The sequence below is a fragment of the Cryptomeria japonica genome, chromosome 10, assembly GCF_030272615.1.
Source record: "Cryptomeria japonica chromosome 10, Sugi_1.0, whole genome shotgun sequence".
In the NCBI taxonomy this organism is placed as follows: Eukaryota; Viridiplantae; Streptophyta; class Pinopsida; order Cupressales; family Cupressaceae; genus Cryptomeria; species Cryptomeria japonica.
Genome location: NC_081414.1, coordinates 497747386 through 497767331, shown reverse-complemented (window position 1 = coordinate 497767331; position 19946 = coordinate 497747386). Strand labels below are relative to the sequence as shown.

At 39.8% G+C, this 19946-nt stretch overlaps 1 protein-coding gene across 1 annotated transcript in view; it reads right to left on the bottom strand.

Moving 5' to 3' along the window:
- LOC131039419 (methylcrotonoyl-CoA carboxylase beta chain, mitochondrial) overlaps positions 1–14015 on the bottom strand; it is a 147942-nt gene extending 133927 nt beyond the window's left edge. The window contains exons 1-2 of the mRNA XM_057972178.2: positions 13504–14015; positions 11888–12007 (exon numbers count right to left, since the gene is read on the bottom strand). Coding sequence (XP_057828161.1) covers positions 11888–12007; positions 13504–13812 — 429 coding nt within the window. The 5' untranslated portion in view covers positions 13813–14015. The remainder of the gene's footprint in view (positions 1–11887; positions 12008–13503) is intronic.
- Between the last annotated feature and the right edge of the window lie 5931 nt (positions 14016–19946).

The window sequence follows — 19946 nt, the reverse complement described above, 5'->3', positions numbered from 1 at the left end:
GCACCCTTCAAACTGTATGCTCAAGTTTCAATAAGAACTAAGTAAGCATCGAGTAAAATTCAAAGAATAAAAACAAAAGTAATTTACAAATAGCAGCTTTTCTTCTTGCTCAATATACCTTGTACGTGTAAAGCAAGAATGTGGACGATTGACTTGTCTTATCTTTTGTTCTGCAATAAATCAAAATAGAGACGCCTATAAGATGGGTAATCAAACCACAAAAAGGAATTATTGCCACTAAAATCTATGCTACCAGATCTGTCTGCAGACAGGCTGGATCCGGGTTTAGTTCAAACTGGATGCATGATCCAATCCGATACACCTTCAGGTACAGACAAGGTGCACGCAAGTGAGGTTGATCCAGGGAAACCCAGGCAAACCTAGGGCAAATTCATCCATTTTCTGCCTTTTTTTTTAATTTTTTCCACCTTTGGTGTTGCCTTTTAAAAAATTATGAAAATGGTGTGCTGCAGACCACAAGGGCCACTGCCCCTTGGATCCATTGCCCCCAATCCCCCATGACGGTGTGGGATATGGATCCGAAGCAAACTGATTTGGATGTTTCCACTTTCCAACATGTTACAGCTGACTTTGAAAGTGAGGACACATTAGTGCGAGTGGCAATGGCACTGCTTGTGGTTCTTAATATGTTCCTACATCATCTAATGTCAATGATAATGCCGGTGTTGAAGATTTAGAAATTCCTTATGACATTGAAAATTGATTGTTAAACTTGATATTATTATTTTAATATTGAACTTGAACTTTGAACAAGGAACATTTTATAATATTATCATTTATGTTTTAAATGACATTAGAGTTTAAATGACATAACCAAGATAATGAAAGAAACATCACTTGGTATAGAATCTCTGATTCCTAAATGATATCAGAGTTGTGCAGCAGAAGCTAACTACATCACAAGGACAATTACAAATCTCCAAAGGTTGATTTGGGATCCCCATATTGGCAAAGGACTTAGTTGACAAGTTTAAAACTGATATTGCTTGAGGACAAGCAATTTTGGGAAGGGTGGACTATCATGACCCACCATGCAGAGCACAACCCTCATCAAATCATAGACGTGTTAATATAAAAAAACTGGGAGAGGTGTAGTCGGCATAAAATGCCTATTGTTATGTTCAATAGCATTGATTATCTGCCAATGTATTAATTGTTTGTATTAAGTGGGTTATCACTCTTAGGTAGTTATAAGCATCGGTTGACGGTTGTGTTCCTCTTGGCAACTATCAGGCCCTTTAAATATGTTGTGTACATCAAGGAAGGGAGGAGGAGAGAGTCAGATCAATCGTAATCCTCGGCCGACCATCTCTGGTCTTCTTCTCTGTAATAATTTCATGTGCGAATAAGGATATAATTTACTCCTGTGCCTGGTATGCATTGTCATCTGTATTATTACTTCCTTATTTAATTACCAAATATAGCAGTAAACAAGAGGGAATTGATAAAGGGCCAACCCAGATTTTAAAAGAATACAATTACTAGCAAAGGACCAACTGAAGTTTATTGCAAACTGAGGGATTAAATAAGGGGGCCGACCAAGGTAAATAATCACCACCTCTAAGTTAACAAACAGCCTTATGTGAAGAGTTGCATCCCTTGCAATGAAGGGTTGTGACTCCTACACCTTGAAGATATAAGAGGAAGGACAAACCAATTGGAGAAGGCATCCAAGAAATGGAAATTGAAGTTATCAAGATGGAATGGGAATAAGAACAGATCAGCAATCCAGATCATTAATAACGATCAATCAAGAGAATTGTCCATTGAATCAGCAATGTCTGAAATATAACCAGTGTTTGCCCTCTCGGGTGAATACTCAAAGCATAAAGTACGTAATGCAGAACAATGCCATAGATATCAGACAAGTATCAGATATGTTATTCCATTCACAATTCGTGTCCTTTACAAGTTACAATAAAGAGTATATAAAGATACTGAGGGGGTGCGAGCGCCAACCGTCGCCCCGCAACTGCCACCCCTCAGTTGCCAACTAACCAACACGATTACAACTTAATTAACTAGTTTTATTTCCATGTACAATATTGCCGCCAACATCATCCCCCCCAAAAGAAAAGAAGTCGTCTCCGGACGACTTAATACAAAATAGAGATGACATTAAACAGAATTGCTGATGCCAGTCAAGCCCAGAACTTATACACTTGTTGCGTCCTCGCCTGAAAAACCCTTTTCTGCTACCATCCGATGCTCAAGTGCAGATTTCACCATTATTGCTTCTTTTGACATCAAAGTCCTCCTGTGCCTAAACCAAACTTGTCTGCAAAACACGCGTTTCAGTCTCAGCCTCCACCAACTGCTACTCAAATGATACTGTCTCCCTAGCCAAGTTGTCCTCGATAGCCACCCGCGTTGCCCTCTCGGCATCCAACTCCTGGGTATGCTGAACTAAGTCTCACGCTAGTACTGCCTCCAACCTGGAGGTCAACTCCTCCCGAGCCCTCTGTGCATCCACCAAGGCAACCGCATGTCCAGCTGAGACATACTCCAAGTTCCTCAAAGCATACCATTCCTGCCTGGAGGTGGCCACAACCCGTTGGCACAAAGGCTACGAGCTGATATCTGAACTGAATAACTCCCTGGTGTGGCGCAGAGCTGCAATGCCTTCCCTCAAACTCTGTTTGTTCGCAACCTCCAAATCCGTCTCCCTCTACGGCTTATGGCTTCCCCGCCAATGCTTAGCTGCAAGCTTCTTTCTCATAGTACGGACAACCACAACACTTCCCATGGTATTCTGTAGCTCAAAAATAAACTGAGGGTCTGGGGGCAATGCCCCCAGCGGGGTCGAGGGGCAGCGCCCCCACGAGGTCTGGGGCAGCGCCCCAACAGGGTCGAGGGGCAGCGCCCCTTGCGGGGTTCGGGGGCAGCGCCCCAGGTGCGCTAACACCAATTTACGACCTTCAAAACCCCACGAAAGTCCATGGCGCGCATCATTTCTGTGATATTTTATGATGTCAAAACCCTTCTTCTACACTCCAATATTTTCAATGTCCAGGCTCCAGATGTCATCGAATCATTTTTCAATCAAGTCGTCGTCGTTTTTTTTTCTTTACAACCTCCCCATACGGTCAATAACAGCACTGACACCTCCAATCGTGCGGCCACCTTCCCGTGCGGTCGACACCCTCCTTACCGTACGGACACACCTCCAGTGTACGGACAACATGCTCAACTGTGCACACCGAACGGTCCTCCTTCCGCACGCCCAACGCAGTTCAACTGTACAGTGACCACTGACAACGAAGCGGTTGCGTGTGTGTTTATGCGGCTACGTGGTTGTGCGGCTGCATCTTCTTCTTTTTCTTTTTTTCCCCCTCCGTTAGCCTCTTTTTCTTCCTTTGCTTGGGCTGCGTGGTGCGGGACTGTTTCGGGTTGTGCGGCGTTGTGCGGCGCAGCGCGGGCTTTGTAGTTGCGAGTGCCACCACACGACGGTGGTTACCACCGCCGGTGTCCACCATACGGTGTTACCACCGCCGGTGGTCGCCGTCGGTGGCCCACCGCACGGTGGTCACCGCCGGTGGTCCCATCGTACGGTGGTTTTTAAAAAAAATTGACCGTACGGTCGCCTGTCGTACGACCGTACGGTTTTTTTCAAAAAAAAATAATAATAATTGACCGTACGGTTTTTTTTTTTTTCTCATCTCCTAATTTAGTTGTCTAAAGAGTCGTCTGCTTGGGTCCCTTGTCTCTGGGATTGCCCTTCATCCTTCTCGGTTTTCCTCGCCCGAGAGTCGCCTGCTGTGGTCCTGTGCCTCTTGAATCGCCTACCCGGCCTCTCGAGTCCCCTTCCATCCTCTCAGGTCCCCCTCCGGGCTCTCAGGTGTCCGTCCGGCCTCTCAGGTCCCCTGCGCGCTTCACGTGGTAGGGTTTCAATTTGGGCCCGTTGGTGGCCAATCTATTTTCAATGGCCATCCGAAGACCTGGAACCACAAATTCTACAGGGACCACGGTCTCCTTCCCGTACATAAGAAGAAGAAGAATAATAAAGATTTTGAAGGCTGCGGCCTTCCACACAGGGTTCCAATCATTGTCGACACTCTTTGGATTATCTACGTCGCCAAGGTTTGGGGCATCTCCCCTCCAATATTCTATGTATTCTGGCAGGTACACCTCCTCTATTACTTGCTCTGGTTCCTCTACTTCGAGCCTATAGCTCTGGAACATTTCATAATCCTCCATCTGCCAATGGAAGAGCCCGTTCAATGACCCTGTCTCATCCTCGAAGCACTCTCCTAGTTCGAGAATCCCTTCATCGTTGGGCTCCCTGCAGCCCCGTCCTTCGGCCCTCGAGTAGCCTTTTCCTTCACCCTCCGATTCCAAAGATGATGCCAGTTCCTCGTCAACAACCTAGGTCCTCAGATCAATGGTGTACTTCCGCCCCCCTTTCTCCATAGAAAGGGTGTCGTTTTTCCAGTCGTGGTTCACCTTTGCTGTAACCAGCCACCCTCTGCCTAAGATGGCATCGTACCCCTTCTTCTTGAGTGGGATTACCACAAAATCTAGTATGAAAGGTTGCGTGCCGATGGTGACCAGCTGGGCCATCAGGGTGCCGAGTGGCTTGATGCCGTGCTGGTCTGCACCTACCAAGTTGAACATGGGTGGCCATAGTTTTGGCTTCCCCAGCTTCTTCCACGTATCCTCTAGCAGTACATTCACCCCCGAACCTCCGTCCACGATGGTGTCTTTGAGGATAGCCCCGAGAATTCCCATCTCTACTACAGCAGGATGCCGACCACTTTTCAAGGCCAACAACATTGGGTCAGCCGAGGGGCTGACCGGAACTTCCGCTCGTGTGGCATGCAAAGGTGCCTGCGCAGTGGTTTGTATGGAATTAAAAATGGCGGTTCTTAACTATGGCATTGTTTCTAGAAGATCCTTTACCCTTATAGGTACTTCCATCTGCAGTACTTGCCCAATGATGTTATTTTCCGCTTCCGTACGGGATGATGTATTCGCCACCTCGTTGTCCCGTCGTTCGGCCGTCATCTCACGTTCAATATTGGCCCTTGCCTCCCGTAATCTCTCCTTCTCCGTACGGGGGTCGGGATAAGTGCCCTTTTTCGTCTGGGCGCGAGTGATCGCCAGTACATCTTTCTCACCAGTCTTCTCAGCCTTCTCAATGTTGAGGAGATTAACCCCTGCCTGTGGGCAATTTGCGTCCTCATGGTCGCCTGGCCCACACCATCGACAGAGGTACTGAGGGGTGGCTTCCTTCGTGCAATCACGGGCGAAGTGCCCCCACTGATTACAGGCCCTACATTGGATAATTGGCCGGCCCTTGGCGTCATACTGGATACGGCTTCCGTTATTGTTATTGTTGCTATTCCTTCCGCCGCCGCGTCTGTTGTCCCAGTAACCTCCAGATGATGCCGTTGTGTTGGTTTGCTGGGCCGTACCTGCTGGTGCGAATGTTGTGGCCTGCTCCGTGAACAACACTTGGCTCATTTGCGTACTTCGGGTTTTCATGTTGTATGGGCATTCCTTGATGGAGTGTCCCATCACTTGGCAAATCTCGCAGAATGCCTTCTTCGGGCAAGTACCCTTTGTGTGCCCCTCCTCTTTGCACTCAGTGCACCATATGTCCCCTTCGGTCCGACCGGTGCTTTTCATTATTTTGAATTCCCTCCTCATTCGCTCCATGTCTTTCTGGAGCGCTTGCACCCGTTTGCCAGCCTCGTTGTCGCTGCTGCTTTCCTGTGACGAGTCATCCTCCTCGGACGAGCTATCCTTCTTTTTCTTTTTCTTCGATGTCTTGGTCTCGCTCTCGAGATTCATCGCTCTATTGTATGCGTCTTCGTACGATGTAGGTGGAACGATTTTCATCTTCTTTCGAAGGGAATGCTTTAGTCCCTCCACGAACCATCGCTTTTTCAACCCATCTGCTAGTTGACTTTCCATTTTACCTAGCAATTCCTTCAGCCTCCTGCTGTATGCTCGTACTGTCTCCTTGGTACCTTGTTTAGTACTGTATATCTCCGTTACAATTTCATTGTCATCACGGAGCAACCGAAACTCCTCCGTGAATTCCTTCTGTAGATTGGCCCACGTGGCCACTTTTTGCTTCTCCACATCGGAGTACCAATCTATGGCAACTCCACGTAACGTGGCTGGGAACTGTTGTACCCAATCATCCTGGTTTGTCACTCCGTTGGCGGACCAAATGGTTTCACATGTACGGCAGTGCCGTAGGGGGGTCTTCCTTGCTATCCCCTGTGAACTTTGGCAATTTTTGTTTACTCGCCATCCCGGGTCGTCTTCCTGGGGGTGGCTGTGCCTGTGGCTATGACCCTGCACTGCTTCCTACGATGGCGCCAGTGGTGTGTCTTGCGTGGGCGACTGGAGGTACGGTGTTTTGTCTGTCGTGTGTGGCACCTACACTCGTACGATTGCCCTCCCCTTCGCTCCCACCCGCGCCCACTCTTGGTTCCCGTTGGTGATCTTCACTCCGTGGTGTAAGGGATAAGTTTCTAAACTGATCCCGAGTCACTTCGACTAGATCTCTCCTTAACCTTGTTTCCGCCAGAAACTCTTCGTGGCTTCGCGCCCTACGGTGTTCTGGCGACGCGTAGAAACTTCCCTCGGCTTCTGCACCCTCCGTGACACCTCTGTGGTTCCCTTTAGACCACCCTTCGGCAGGTTGTCCTTCGGCAAGTTGCCTCAGCCTCTGTCTCTGTTCTACTTGCTGCTCCAAAATCAAGGCCCTCTGCGCGGCCTCCCACTCGTCCGTTTCTGCTTTCTTATTTCTGTCTTTATTTAATATATTTGGCATAAATCACCTTCGTACATAGCAAGCACACACCATGTACACAATTCTTTTAGTTTTTTATTTTTCCCTTTCGACCACAATTTATATCAACATTGTGTCGGGATTATCATAGGGTTCAATTTCCCCTTCGCCTCTTGTTTCGTGTGTGCGTCGTCGGTCTCTGGGTTCATCTCACCGACGGGTAGGCCCGTCGCGTCCGTGTGCCATCCGCGTCTTCCGTTCCCGAGTACGTCTAGGCAACGACGCCAAATGTTTGCCCTCTCGGGTAAACGGTTAAATGCAGAAAGTAAATGCACAGAACATAATGGAAATACATTAAATAACCAATCTCTGTATTAATTCAACAGTCCATGTACATCAAGTGCTTATAACATTACATTTGACACGACTATCATGATCCACTTCGAAGGAAAGGTACGCAATATATAATACCCGAAGGGGTGCGACCAACCGTCGCGTCCAATTGCCCTTCTGGACGACTAACTAACTGACCGCCGTAACTCATTATTACCGATGACAACATAAACATAATATGACAACATAACATAATGATTATTCCCGGCAACAGGGGTTGAATGACTCAAAGGCTCCTTCTGTGCCCTTGGGCTTGGTTGAGGATGATAGTCTCCCGATGTCCAATTAAGCTTTTCCATCGGAATCCTAATATGGTTGGCTATTGGAAATAAGCTGTGAAATAGATACGAATGAATTTAGGATATTTTGATTTCAATAGAGATTATTTGTATATGATCGTAGATCCTTGATATTAATGCTTTGATGTTAATTAATTAAGATTCTCTAAATTGAATTGTGATTATTTAATGTTATTATAGTATTGAATATTCTGTGTAAATAAATTGCATTTGTTGGAATCGTTATTTTTGGGCAAAATCAGGTATATGCTCAAAAGGGGATATTACACCAGCAAAAATAAAGTATACACCAATAAATCATGAAGTTTTAGGGATGGTATACGCCTTGTAGAAGTTTAGGCAGTATCCTTCAGTGACTCTCAATCATCAAGCATTGAAATGCCTTGTAAACAAGCCTGTATTATATTGAAGAATCTGCAGATGGTTTAAGTTATTTCAAAAGTTTAGAATTGATATTATTGTGAAGCCAAGGAAATGGCAAAATGGACCTGATCATTAGTCACACATTGACATGGGAAAGGCTACAAATGGTGCAATCAAGGATGATTTAACTGACATGCACCTCTTCTAGATAGAAATGATCTGACAGAAACTAGAAGATTGTTGGCCTCCTCACATCAAGGTAAGCTCCTATGCACTACACAACAGCACAGAAAAAGCAGTTAGTCCATGCAACACCATATCAACAGATAAATGGTAATTTAGACAATATGAGGATGGATGAGTTTTGCATAAACGAGACATGTTACACAAGTTTTATGGAGACTTTTTATATCACTATGATGCAAAGATCACAAGTATGGATTTATTGTCGGCAGGTTATGGTGGCCAACTTTGCAGGACACACATGAGTTTACAAGAGCATGTAAACCATGCCAATACATTGGGAAACAGAATCAAAGGGATAAGACACCATTAGTATTGATGCTTAATCAGGAGCCATTTGAGAAGTGAGCCATCAATATTTGGATGAAGTGTCATATAGATGCATAACAGAGCATGAAAGAGAGTCTGTGATGCACCAGTGTGATGGATTTTTTGGAGATCAAGATGCAACTAAGGCAATGACTATTAAAGTGTGGCAGGCAGGTCATTGGTGGCCAGCTTCGCACACTGACTCACATTTATTTGTATGCAATATATGCTAGCAAAAAGGGAAACTCAATTGAAGGGATAAGAAGCTGTCAGTATCGGTGCTTATTCAAGAGCCATTTAAGAAGTGGGGCAAGGACTTTGTTGGGTTGATCAAGCCACCCACACACAGAAGTAGAATGTGTTATATCATCACAACATAGATTACTATACTCAATCTGCAGAGGCAGCACCAACATGAGATTTTACAGTTCAAACAACGGTAAGATTCATGAATGAGCTCATTATTACCAAATTTAAATTCTGACTTAGTTTAATAAGTGGTGACTAGGGAAAGCATTTAGTGGCACAAACTATAGAGAAATTGTTGCCCAAGTTCACGGTACATTATAAGAGTTTAGCATATCAACCACAAGGTAATGGAAATAAGAAAATGCTTCAATATGATTAAAGATATCAAATTTTCACTGTCTATAATGAGTATAAATGTTTCTAGATTGTACTGTGTAAATATTTGTATCATCTATGTTTTGATCACACTCCATGATCTAACATCAAGATGAAAGAAGAGACCAAGGGAATAGAATGGGATCACACTCCGTGATTCTATTCTCTTGCTTTCTTCTTTCATCTTGGTGATGGATCATGTAGTGTGATCCAAAACATTGATAGTAAAAATCTTTATGCAGTACTTCAATAAGATAATCAAGAACAATATAATCAAGACTTGTCATGCAGGGCATGTCCAGTGGGGCCATCCTATTTTCTTGCTCTCTTCTTTCATCATAATCATGGATCATGAAGTCATCCAAAACATTGATGACAAAACTGAAAAATCTTTACATAGTACTTAAATAAGATATCAAAGAACATTATGATCAAGACTTGTCATGAGGGCTGTCCATTGGAGTGAGAATATACCCTCAGTATCATGGGCATGCATGACTACATGTAAGTGATTTACAAAGCAGGTGCCATTTCAATTGGTAAAATGAGAAAGAAGCGATGATGCCTGTTAAATTTCATTCCAAGTTTGTCCACTGCTAGAGAAACATGGTTAGATGATAAGCAGTCAATGCATGGAAGAGTTCAAGAGCTCATTCATTTGGCAAAGAATAATTTGTTGACGTAGTAGAATCAAGGCATCAAAAGGTTAAGGCAAAACATCAAGCAGCACAGTTTTTTGTTGGGAGTTAAGTTTTTATGTATGACTCGTGAAATAAGAAGAACCTAAAAGAGCTTCATGTAACCTGGCTAGGGCCCTTTGCAGTGGAGCAGATTCTGCCAAATAACCCATCTAGTTAGCCTGCTCGGATGGCTCAAAGGTGCCTATATACGTCAATAAGGATCAGATTGAACCATTGTAATAACACTAATGGTGCATGTATCAAATAATGAAAAAACCTGTTTTGACCAATCGGAGATAGTGTAGGCAGTTGATATCAATAGAATTAAATGTGCAGAATAGGAAATGCAGCATAATGAATAATTAAAACAAACCAAGTCTAATGATGTGAAAAGAGAGCCACAATGCCCAATGAATGCATGAAAGATTGCAGGAATGTTCCATTTTAGTAAATATCAATACATCAAATAATGATAAGGGTTGGATGTAAGAATGGATAGAGGCTCAATGCAGGAATTATAAGAATTCAGTAACAACACATAACTAAAGGAGGGCGACAGTAGGAACATAAATACAGGATTTGAGGACGAGGGGAAACAATTGGCAGCCAACACCAATTGGTTAAGAGCTGGGATAGAAGAGTAAGCATAGTTTAAAGGTGAACCATGTTTTGACCATAAATACGCACTAACAAGTGTACAGCATACAGCATGCTTGAGGGGAGTGAAGGGAGGATCGTGTGGACTTCAGATGCAATCAAATAAGAACTGTAGATGAAAATTGATTACTTTTAAACCTTGCATTTATCACAAATGGTAGTGAATTAAGTTAAGAGGGGAGTCAGACAGTTTACTATTGCTATAAATTATTGCAAAGCATAGAAGAGCACACAATGATTGAGATATTACCATTTAAGTCATCGACTTATTGCTTAAGTGAAGTTTACAGTGAGAAGGGAGCTATTATTGTAGAAGATTATAGCATCAAAGTGAAAGGTACATAGTGTACATGCAACCTGTAATGGAGAGACAAGTAATATTGTGTCAAGTGATGGTAGCCTAGCAATGAAATGACAATTAAAGGTTGGGGAGGATGGCACAACCAAAGGGCACTATCTTACAATTATGGTGATGGTGACAGTGTTGTTTTGGCACAAAGGGTAACACCAGTGATTGAGCTTCTAGCAGTCCCAAAAGACTATTGCATTGACAAGTACAACCACTATCCCAATATGGAGGCATATGTAGCAGCAAATGGTGAGCAAGAATAGAAGTACATGACATAGGGCAAAGCCTCGTTGGCAAATGGCATCTTATGCCTTCTAACCTGCTATTTTTTAGAAAGCTGAGTATCATGCTATGTTACCGAGTACCTGTCTTTTGGGTTGGGTACACATACCAGTACAATATGGGTCACGATTTGGTATGGTTCCACTTCTGGGTAGACCCAGGGTACTGCCTGGGTGAAATGACCCACCCTATTTGAGCCAATTTTTTTGCACTCTTCTCATGAACATTATGTCAAATAGTTTGCAGGTTTATGTGTTGTGGGTTTACGATGATCTCGGATAACATTCAACCTATGTTAAGCATTAACATAAACCCATCAAAAAAGATGTAACATTGCTATAAAGTGCCGATACAAATAACATGCGGATATAATATAGAATTGATGGAACTACTTCTCAAAATGAGCTTAAGGTCAAACACAACACACAATCAACCATAACAAGCTGTACCTTAAAGACCAGAGAGCTGGAAGTTCATAGCAAGACTGGAAATCATTACACATGCTGCTGTTTGAGATGTTACAAATTGCTTTGTTGACTAAGTCATTCAAAAGAATTACCTTTCACCACATTCACCATGTCCAAAATGCATTGTCCAATGATCTAGCTATTAAGGGAGTTGATCTCCCTCTAAATAAGTTAATTCTGTACAAAAGATAAGTTTTTGCTAGAGGATTGAAGGTTTTATGTTCTTCAACTTTTGAAATCTTTTTGTTCCTCTTTTGCTTAATAAATGAGCTTCAGAGAATGCAATAAAAGGAATGCTGAAGCCTGATTTAATTGTAATAGAAAAAGCAAACCATGCCAATGAATAAAGAAAAATATCCATAAATTTTGACTTCATCAAAGATACATTGAATTTATGTTTGCCAATCTAAGTGAATGTCATTTCTTCTCTTTACATTTCAAATGGAACTACATACCTGAGATAACTCAAGGAAGGAGGAGCCAGGGTCCAACAGGTGATCAATGCGCTCCCTAGCAAGAAGCTTATTCCTTGATCTGTTCCTCTCTACCGCTTTAGGTCCCCCTCCTTCCAACACCTGCACATTCATTTTTATGCCAGATAAGAGTCATCATCCATCAAGCCACTATAACACAATGCCATATTCTTTTTTTATCAACCCACACAACTTATATCAATGAATCTCAACATCCTAGGAAACTAGGGTCACATTGCTTGTGTCCTTGTCTTGTATATTTGGAATATGTGACAAAATGATGTTTAAATCCTGTAAGAGGAACATGAACATGGCACATGGAGTGAAATTTAGGAATTAAGAGTCATCACAAACCATCCTCTTCAGATACAAAAAATTGTAGAATTATCTTCTTAATGATTGATTCAGTAAGTGAATTTGAAAACAGAATTCTTCTTGAGCCTACCTATTCAAATACAGGGATTTTCAAGTATTCTTGATAAGTAATTTATTGTTGCTATGACCATCATATACAAAGTGAATTTGAGAATAGTCTTAATGAGCTGCCTATTCAAATACAAAAAAATTCTACAAGATGTTCTTCATGAGTAATTTTTTGTGAAGGTGAGAAACAAATCTTCAAGCTTAACCCTACAAATAAACATGCCTTTGGCTTCAAGGGTGTATGGTCCTCAGTGCATTTTGCAAGAATGGAACCCTTGTGGGCTTTATGTGAATCTAGAAACATTGATACTTGATATATCATGAGGGTACATTCAGGCTTCACATGAACTAAGAAATCTTGGATAAGGATAACCTTATATTTATAAATGTTTTAATATTAAATATATTCATGTTTTGCCCAAGGGTATGTATTGTAATTGTCAAGTGGTACATTCGTAAACACAGTGACTCAAATTGCAACCCCAAAATTGTAGTGTCAAAGTGGTGCATTCTTAAAGATGGTGACTCAAGTTGAAATCCCCAATTGTCATGGCAAAGTGGTGCATTCATAAAGATAGTGACTCGATGAACTCCCCATATTGTCACAACAAAGTGGTGCATTCTGAAAGATAGTTACTCAAATTGTCGTGGCAAAGTGGTGCGTTTGTAAGATAGTAACTCTAGTTAAATCCTCAAATTGTAGTGGCAAAGTGGCACATTCCTAAAGACAGTGACTTAAGTTGAAATCCCCAGGCTGTAATAAGACTATTTAAAATGATTCTTAATGACAAAAAACAGAAAAACCAAAATGCAAAGTATTTTATATTATACTAGAAAACAGAATTACAATTAACTTATGATTATGTATATTTAAAACATTTTTTTAGGGGCATCAAACAGGATGCCTAAGTGTAATCAAGTATTTTACAATTATTGAAGACAAAATTGAAACTTGCTGTAATTATTGAAGGAATCTTATAAGACCATGTTAAACACACAGACCTTAAAGAGGCTTTTTTAGGCCATACAGTAAATTTTATGTTCTGGAATGGCAAACTATCTATGCAACTTAAACTAACGTACCATACCTGTGGTAATCAACCTGGCCATCAATGATATCGAATATGGATTCACCGTATAATTTTAAAAACATTTTACAGGAGTTAACTAAATACCTTGTCAATATTGCGCTTAAGTTGGGCTAAAAGACCCTCCATAAGCCCATAATTTTGCTTGTAGGTGTCGCTATTTTTGTCCAGAGTATTGGGCAGGATACTTAAGTTTGTGTCTATTGTAGTACTCATCATTCTGGTCATCCAGGGATTTGAAAAGCTGTCAAAATTGGCAGCAAGTTCTTTTGAAAGAGGAATAACATCTGCATTAATCTGATGGCTTGCGAAGCAGGTTTTTCGAATAAAGTTGGAAGATCGGTGTATTCTTCTCAACAGCAGATAACCCATTTCCTCCAAATGACATATGCACATGTGTTTCTACGTTTTGCATGCGTATATGAATGTAACTGTAAGCTCACATTCCGTTTTATATACGCATATAACAGAGCAGCCCGAACATGGTGTGTATTTTATATTATATACTCAAGGATTTGTCCCAGAAAATATGGAGGATGAAATGTTTATATCCTTATGGATTTTCAATTTACTGGTTTAACATTGATGCGAGATTGGATTGCCACGTCAAAGGCGACATCCAATGTGATTGTTAATGATGAGTGTTTATCCTTCAAGCTTGAGCGGATTTTGAAAGGCACTCACATTGCTTAAAAATTTATCAGTCATCTATAAACTCATATTTTTTATATAAATTAGTTACATTTGGATATAATAATAAATGAGCGGGGATAATAATGAAATGACTATAATTATGTTCACAATATGTATTGTATTTTTGGGTTTAAAAATTGTATAGGTTTTTTTAATTATTCAATAAGTGACATTTTTTTTTAGTTATTTTCTTTTATTTTTTTAATATATTTTTAAAATAGTTTTATTATAAAATCAAATTTATTTTTTTATATTCATTGTGAGTGTATCTTTTGGACATTTAAGGATGAAATGTTCTTAAGATGTAGTTTTGTATTTACGAAGTTAAATTGATTGATTGAAATGATAGTATATAAATAAACATGTGTTGCACTAGAAGTGAATAAGGGTTTTTTGTAATTTGAACCTAGAAAGTGATCTCTAATGTGTATGATGTTGTGACAAAGACCTACAACTAATTTGGTATTGCATTATAAATTGAAAATCTAAGACAACTAAAATAAAAAAAAGTCTAGTGTTTCAAACATGATCACAATAGCAATTCTATCTAGAGGCACAATATTATTTTAGATTTTGCAATTATATCCTAAGCAAGGTTTACTATGTGGTGCTCATAATACCTTTCCACCCAATAAAATCTTAGTTGAGGAAAAAAGTGGTGGTGCTAAGTACCATGGGACTTGTTACGCAAGAGTTGAAGTTGGAGACTTTGTTATGCCTTATTCAAGTGTAATATTATATTAGCAATAAAAAAACATAGTTTATTGTAAAACTAAAAAATCTTGTGGTCATTAGGAGAAATGGTACATATGTGCAACCAGGGAAGAAGGAAGAATATCGACAAGTGGGGAAACATTTCCTCAAACACCTTAACCTTTGCCACCAAAGCAAAAGTTATTCCATTGGGAGGTGGGAAAGCTAGCAATGATTTTAGACATAGGGGGTATGCTCAGTGGCATTTGCATAAGAATGGAAAGATAAATTTCGAAAGGAATATGAGGATTCAAAATAAGGGAATTATCAAGGCAATAGGTAGCAAGTGGAAACTGTTGAAGCCACCCAAAAGCAAATCTTTTGTCATTTCAACAAAAATCTTATCTTCAGTAGTGGATCTATTGAAGGACAATGCTCTTTTCGTCAAATGATATGGTGTAGAGGATGTCCTAGTTGTCGATTCATGGACTAGTGGACCAGAAGCTTCAAAGGAAGGGTGCATATCAGACCACTCTTGAATGATTTCTTTTTGGTTAAATGCATAGATTCAAATTTAAAACAACAAATATTGCATGGTTGCCCCCTCCTTTTTGAGGTTTTTTGTTTTTATAGCACAAATTGGATACCCAACTTTGATCCAATGAAAACACTACATTAGTAAATCCCTAATGTGGATTAGTTTGGTCAATCTACCTTTTGAATATTGGAATATAGAAGCACTGGGAAGAAGAAGAGATGCTTTGGGCTCCTTTTGGGGAGTTGACGAAGATTTCCTCAATCGTAAATCGGGATTGATAGTGAAAGTATATATTGAAATCAATCGAGATGTCAAGATCTAGAGGAGTTGGAAATAATCACTGATAATGGGAGATGGTTCTAGAGGGTTACAATAAAAAGGGGTCAAATTGGAGGACTGTGTCTCCTAAGGAAAAATTTTGAGGCAAGAAGTTCCTCAGGAGGATCAAAAGGGCTTGGGGCCTTAAGAATAGTAGTAGCTTCATTTGTAGCCTAGGCAAGCCATGGACGGGCCATAAAGACCAGCAGGGAGATGGGGATTGAGAGGGCCCCTCAAAGTAAGGATAAATAAAAATGCCCCTTGGTGGAAGAAGATATTATGGAGGTTTCCAAGAAGCACAAAATTTATTCTATTTCAAATTCACCAGATGCAATTTCGAGCAAAGTTGTTGAGGACAAAGGGGATAAAACTCCCCTTAAGAATGGATCCTCAAAAAACCTAGATCCCTCCAGCCCAGTTTATCAGTATACACCTTATAGTAGATCATATGTAGAGGCAAGCATAAATTTCTTCCCCCACCTATGATATCAACAATTAGCTAATGGAAATAACATATGAATCAATGGATCAGAACAACACTCTTGTGACTTGTCTTAAGGATGGGGTCATCAGTTTGAATCATATCATTAATTTGATAGAAGATAAGCAATTATCAATAGAAGAAGGGGATCTTCTAGAAGAAGAGAATTTTATTTTATTTAGAGATCTTACAGATCTCGAGGCTAAAAAAGCAATGACAACTAACATTAACAAACTAGGGATCAATCAGAAACCCTCTGAGAAAACCAAACTAGATTGTGGCAAAAGGAAAACCAAAGGAAGGAAAACTTTCGAAGAGAAGAGGGTCATAAATAGAGATGTTGAAGGTTAAGCCAAGATCATCATGATGTTGAGATCAAGGAAGGGAGGCCCACTTCACAATGAGCCATGAGGCTTTTATCTTGGAATGTTAGGGCTCAAACACCCCTAACAAGCAACAATTGGTCAAGCATACAATGGGACTTTCAAAAGAAGATATTTTTCCAAATTCAAGAATCTAAATTGACCAACACTGATTTATATATATTTAGGAGAAAAGTAAAAAGTTAGCATGCTCTAGCGGTTCAAGGAATTAGGGCTTTTGGGGGCATTGCCATCTTTTTGCGGCCTCAATCAATGTGTTTAGAAAAATTGGTGGAGGGTCCTAATTAGCTAGGTTGCAAGATCAAGAGTGCCTTTTAAAATCTACATTTTTCATTGGTGAACATTTATGGGTCAAATTCATGCATCAAGAAGAGCAATCTATGAGTGAAATTGGAAGATTTTCTTGGTCTTCATCCCAATATTTGTCACATTATTAGGGAGTTTTCAATGTTATACAATATGATAGTGATAAGAGAGGTGGATTCATAGGTGAGAATCGGTCTCAGAAGGATTTTAAAAATTGGGTGGAAAGAAATTGTTTGATGGACATTGGCCTTTCTAATGGTTCATACGCATGGACTAATAGAAGGCTATGTTTTAGTCAGATTGTAGAGAAGCTTGACAATTTTTTATTTGCTAGGGATCTAAGCTCATTCCCCTTCACTCTAGAGGGGTCCATCCTCCCATGTTTTAGATCTAGCCACTACCTAATTCAAGTGGACAGTTTGGGGGAACCAAGCCCAGTTAGATGTGTCTTCAAATTTGAAAACATGTGGCTAAAGGATGCAAAAAATATTGACTTGTTGGAGGAGTGGTGGAACGAGGAACACCCAACATGTTGAAACAAAAAATTAAGGAGTGGAACTTGACTCACTTCAAAAATATTTTTGAAACCAAGTGTAGCTTTGTAAACTCACTAATACAATTTACACCTCATGTTTGTGCTCCTATTTTAGTGTGTTCTATTCCCATCCCCTCTTTAGGTATGATTTGTTCTTATTACCCAACTTTGATGTCATGAATAACCTATTGTGGGTCCCACACAGGAGTACCCACCTCCTTGGCACCTTATTTTGGTCCCTTTTGCAGTGGGACAAGGGCATGGTACGTCCTGGCCAAGACCATGATACCCTAAAATGCCATGGTCCCCCTCAAGGAGGCCCCAATTTGAAATGGGGTAGTTGTTGTGTCTCCCTAGCGATAATTCATCCCTGTAGCTATACATGACCATTGGAGGTCAGCTTAATTGATAATTTACCTTAAAACACTTATATAATGACATTATATCAATTCATTTTAGATCTAAGTCTCCATCTACAAGCAGTCTAATATTTGTGCATTTGTGAAGCATTCATTATCAAGCATTTTCAAAGATCTTTAATGTTGCATATTCATACTTCAACCATTGTGGAGCAAGATTAAAGCAATCGTGTGTAAGCATGTGCGTGTGATTAGGGTTTTTCATGTTCATGTGTTTGTCATGCCATTACATTTAACATTTGTAATTACTTTCAAAGATAAAATCATTATCAACAACAATTGTAGATCTGAGATATATCTATTCAATATTTATTTCAATATTTGCATTATTTTATTTAAGGTTAATTCCTATATCGGGGTTTGACTTAGGCAAACCCCCATTCCCAACAATTTCCCCTTTCTTTCTATGTGTAGGAAATAGCTACAGAGTTGTGTTCGATAGGGTCAATAGAATTCACAAAGATGAACAAGTTTAGCTTTTGACGCCGATAAATTCACAGGACCATGGCAAATTGATACTACCCAATCCTGAATAATTAGGCCAAACTTTTGGGAACAAATATGAGGTTGGTGGCTCCGTGCAACATCTATAGCTCATTGTTTTTGCCAAATCACTTCATTTATCACATATTTTGCCCTAATCTTCAATAATCAAATCAATTTAATTTAAGGAGGATAAATCCCTATCAAAAGGAGCTTGGAATCTGGTAAGAATCTTAGTCTTTCAAGGATAGATCTATTAGATTCCTCACCTCCCTAATATAATGGTTAATTAGGTCATTTAGTGGTTTTATTATCTTAACTTAACCCTAACCCTAATTTTCCACCATTACATTTTGGTGAACCCGACTTCTTACACCACTATTTCTAATTTGTGTTCTCATATTTGATTTGCATGCATTTTAATTTTCAAGTATGCACTCAGATTATATTTTTAATCAAATTAAATAAATTTAGAGGTTAAATTCATAAAAATCCTAATTTATTTTGGTTAATTTGATTTGTGGGTTGCATAATTTGTAACTTTTGTTTTCAAAAATGATCTTAGACATTCATAATAGCACTTAATAGATCTGATTTGTTTGCCATTTTACATATGATTACATTGTTTTTTACTTATATTTATCAAAATCGTGTGTTGGATAATGGTTTCTTTCACTTTGCATTGCTTCTTTTCTTTCATAGCACTTTGGTATATTGCATTTTTATAATTTCCAAAATGTTTCCTATTAATCAACTAAATCTCAAAGCTTTTATGCATGATGCATGTTGTTTTATGGTGATATTTTTAGGAAAATGCATTACCTATGTAGATCACATAAAAGCTTTTGTAGATAATAATCCTAGCGATGCTAATGAAAAACCTAACACTTGTACTTCTCCTAAGGTATCTCATGTGAATGGAGAAAGAGCCAATACTCCTATCAATGATCTCTCTAATGAAGAGCAAGAATTAAAGAGCAACATGGCACCATCTTCTTCTCATACACATACCCTAGCAAAAGAGGGGAAAGGTCAAAATATTCGTGTTTAAATCTCTCTAGATCCCCCTTATTCTCCGAGAGCTTATCTTAACCATCAAAATATTTGTAGAGAAGATGATGTTATGCATTTTATTCATGATCTATCTCCCCACAAAACATTAAGAAAAGATGAGGCCTTAGATGATAAGGATCTTCTTTCCCAACCTATCAAAGAAGATATGCATGATGATAGAAAGGAGAATTTCCCAACAAAGGATATTCCTTCTTCATCTACTTCTCCCTTGGTTCCTTCTAGATGTACTTACACTAAAATTTTTCAAGAAGTTCATTATAATACTCCTTCTTCTTCCCAATTAAGAATCTCTTATAGGGGTGTTTATAACATAATATCAAAATAAGGTTATGGAGGATAAGGACTTGGAAATTTTGAACAAGGAATCAAAGTCCCTATAAACCCTCCTACACAAGCTAGTACCGAAGGTCTAGGACATCCTCATCATTAACCCATGGATGATCTCCTTAGAGTTCAAATTATTAAGGAGTAATTTGCAATACATAAACTCTATCATCCATCCAAAGGTGCCTCTTCCTCAAACACTCATTTTTTCTCACATCATCAAACTAATGACCATAATATTAATGAGTGTCTAGATTTTTAAAATGGAATGCAACAACTCATT